Source organism: Fonticula alba (assembly GCF_000388065.1).
Source record: "Fonticula alba strain ATCC 38817 unplaced genomic scaffold supercont2.3, whole genome shotgun sequence".
In the NCBI taxonomy this organism is placed as follows: domain Eukaryota; order Rotosphaerida; family Fonticulaceae; genus Fonticula; species Fonticula alba.
The window spans coordinates 2,952,244-2,955,291 of record NW_009242973.1 but is presented as its reverse complement, the minus strand read 5'-3'; the positions used below and the strand labels follow the sequence as shown (position 1 = coordinate 2,955,291).

Genomic DNA, 3,048 nt, shown 5'->3' with positions numbered 1-3,048 from the left:
GCTGAGGACAAGCTTTACCTCGAGTTCCTTGACCGCTACGAGAACACCTTCGTCCGCCAGGACTCCTACGAGGCTCGCTCCATTCGCGAGTCCCTGGAGATCGGCTGGAGCCTCATGCGCACCTTCCCCCAGGAGATGCTCAAGCGTATCTCCCCGAAGATCATCGCCAAGTACTACCAGCGCAGCATCCAGGCCGAGATGTAAGGGAGCTTTCTCTCCTCCTCTCTCCGTGGCATGGAGGGGGCGGGAGCGAGGGAGCCGTCGCGTATGCCGGCACACCCGCTTCACACATCCCAGGCTGTCTGTCCCCCATCCCTCCCTCCTCTCTCTCTCTCAGTATATAAACACCACACTAAAAGTAGCAACCAAAAGCGTGTGTCATTCGTGCTTGGGGGGAGGGGGGCGGCGCAAGATGTCCCCCTCTCCCCAGGCCAGGGTCATGTATGCACTTTGCGGCAGGTGTTGTCACCCCTCTCTGCCTTGTCGGGGTGCGGCCTTCCTTCGGGATTGCGGGCCGAGGGAACAATGCGCGCGAGGCTATGATGTGCAATCCAAGACTCCCCAAGTGCTAACCAACTGAGGGGGAGGACACCGGCCGGCGGCGGGGCCCCGGGGGAGGCTGGGCTGGATCGAATGAATGAGACTGCTCGAAGGTCGGGGCCATGTCCCCCCTTCTGGGACGGCTCTCCGGGGGGGGGGGGGGGCGGGCCAGAGCCGGCGTCGGTCAACACTGTTTTCTCCGCCCTGTTTCCGGGCCAGCCGGGGTGGATGCCATGCGCTCCGATGATCCGGGTTAATGATCTGGACATTCAGCACGATGGTCATGCGTCGCCTACGAAAAGCATGGCGAGAGGGTGGTGGCTGGCGTACGATCAAGACCCGCCTTCGGGCCTTTGCCTGAGGATTGGCCACGGATCGGGAAGGGAGAGCCCTGCGAGGCGGAGTTTTTTCGGCCTCCGCACAAGCTCTCCGGCGGAAGCTCCTCTATGTAATCTCCCCCCCTCCACCCCATCCCCCACCTCTTCATCTCTCCTGTCCCGTCGCCACGTCAGCACAGACACATACACACACACACACACACACACGCACACACGCACACAACAAACATGACTGCCCTGGAGGACTCTGTCGCTCTGATGGCGATCGAGGACATCGGAGGCGCCTCGGTTACCAAGAAGCCCTCGGCCGCCTTCAGCTCGAACCTCGTGCCTGAGGAGATCCTCAATGACGAGGAGCTCAATGCGGCCATTCAGCAGTTGCCGACCAACTACAACTTCGAGATCCACAAGACCGTGTGGCGCTTGCGCCGGGATAAGGTCAAGCGGGGTGCGTTGCCTTCTCACATTGCCTCCTCCGCGGTTGGAGGTGTGCCGTGCGGTCTCTGGTGCCACGTAGCTGACATATGCTCATGCCTCTCTCTCCCCCCCCCCTCCCCTCCCCTCCCCCTCTTTGGCTCCTGTCCGCCCCGCCAGTCGGCATGCAGTTCCCCGAGGGCTTGATGATGTATGCATGCCCGATCAGTGACATCCTGGAGAGGTGCGCCGCCTGTCCTGCCATTCCGTTGCCCCACTGTTCCCGGCCTCCCCTCTGACCACAAAGAGTAGGTTCTGCGATGTGACCTGTGTCATCCTTGGCGATGTCACCTATGGCGCCTGTTGCATCGATGACTTCTCAGCCATGGCGGCCGGATGCGACTTCCTCCTGCACTATGGCCACAGCTGCCTGGTTCCGATTGACGTTACCGGCATCATCACCATGTACATTTTCGTGGATATTTCCGTCGATGTCAAGGTACATGCTTTCGCAGCACCGCGATACGGGCTCCACCATCCACACACGACTCCCCTTTGCGTCCCTTCCTCTGACCATTGCCCCCTCCTTTCCCTGCTCCCTCTCCATCCTCCCTCTCGGCACCACCATAGCACTTCATCGAGACGGTCAGGTTGAATTTCCCCCCCCAGTCAAAGCTGGCCTTTGTCGGGACAGTCCAATTCCTGGCCTCCCTGTCAATGGCGAGCAAGGTCCTGGCTGATGAATTCCAGATCACGGTTCCCCAATCGCGGCCCCTGTCGCCGGGGGAGCTTCTTGGCTGTACGGCACCGCGGTTCGTTGGTCTGAAAAATGCCGACGACACGGTGACCAGCCTGGATGCCATGGTTTACCTGGCGGATGGTCGCTTCCATCTCGAGGCTGCCATGATCGCCAATCCCGAGCTCCCGGCCTTCCGCTACGATCCCTATGCCAAGTCCTTCACTCGCGAGTACTACGAGGTCGAGGAGATGCACTCCTATCGCAAGCAGGCCATCGAGCGAGGTGCGCCCTGCTACCGCAAACTTCGACACATCCCCCTGCCGTCCTTCCTCCATCCCTCCTGCCGATCCTCTGACATTCTCCGCCCCTCTCGCTCCCCGGCGCTGGGTCTCGCCCAAATAGCCAAGACTGCCAATCACTTTGGTATCATTCTCGGCACCCTTGGTCGCCAAGGCAGCCCCAAGGTTGTGGAGGTATGCATCTTTCCCCTGCTTCGGGTGTCTCCTTTCCATGTGCTTTTTGCGACTCTGACCCATTGTCTTGGCTTCCTTTCCCGCTATACCTGCTGCGCCCCTCGCAGAAACTCAAGACCAGCCTGACGGAGGCTGGCAAGACCTTCACCGTGGTCCTCCTCTCGGAGATCATGCCCAAGAAGCTGGCCATGTTCCGCCATGTGGACGCGTGCGTTCCTCCGATTACCTTGCGTCTCACCTGCTCCATGCCATCCCATCCCTTTGCTGATCTCCCGTTTGCAATCCCCCCCCCCCCCCCACATCCACTGACCATCCCGTGGCCCCCCCCCCCCCCCCCCCCCCCCGCCCCCGCCCCCGGAACCGCACACACCCACACACAGTACGCCAACTATGCTCAGGGTATGGATGTTGCCGGCATGAAGGCCGTCGTCGGTGAGGAGTCCCTCTCGGCTGAGGACAAGCTTTACCTCGAGTTCCTTGACCGCTACGAGAACACCTTCGTCCGCCAGGACTCCTACGAGGCTCGCTCCATTCGCGAGTCCCT

General features: G+C 61.2%; 2 protein-coding genes across 2 annotated transcripts in view; both read left to right on the top strand.

Annotated features, from left to right (window-relative positions):
* The window catches only part of H696_02411 (V-type proton ATPase subunit B), a gene marked incomplete at both ends in the record, with an annotated part of 2,576 nt that extends 2,372 nt beyond the window's left edge, over nt 1–204 (top strand). The window contains one exon of the mRNA XM_009496313.1: nt 1–204. Within this exon, the coding sequence (XP_009494588.1) occupies nt 1–204 (204 nt within the window).
* A 902-nt stretch (nt 205–1,106) lies between these two features.
* The window catches only part of H696_02410 (hypothetical protein), a gene marked incomplete at its 5' end in the record, with an annotated part of 2,439 nt that continues 497 nt past the window's right edge, over nt 1,107–3,048 (top strand). The window contains 6 exons of the mRNA XM_009496312.1: nt 1,107–1,326; nt 1,473–1,536; nt 1,605–1,791; nt 1,923–2,313; nt 2,434–2,504; nt 2,612–2,716. Of these exons, the coding sequence (XP_009494587.1) occupies nt 1,107–1,326; nt 1,473–1,536; nt 1,605–1,791; nt 1,923–2,313; nt 2,434–2,504; nt 2,612–2,716 (1,038 nt within the window). The remainder of the gene's footprint in view (nt 1,327–1,472; nt 1,537–1,604; nt 1,792–1,922; nt 2,314–2,433; nt 2,505–2,611; nt 2,717–3,048) is intronic.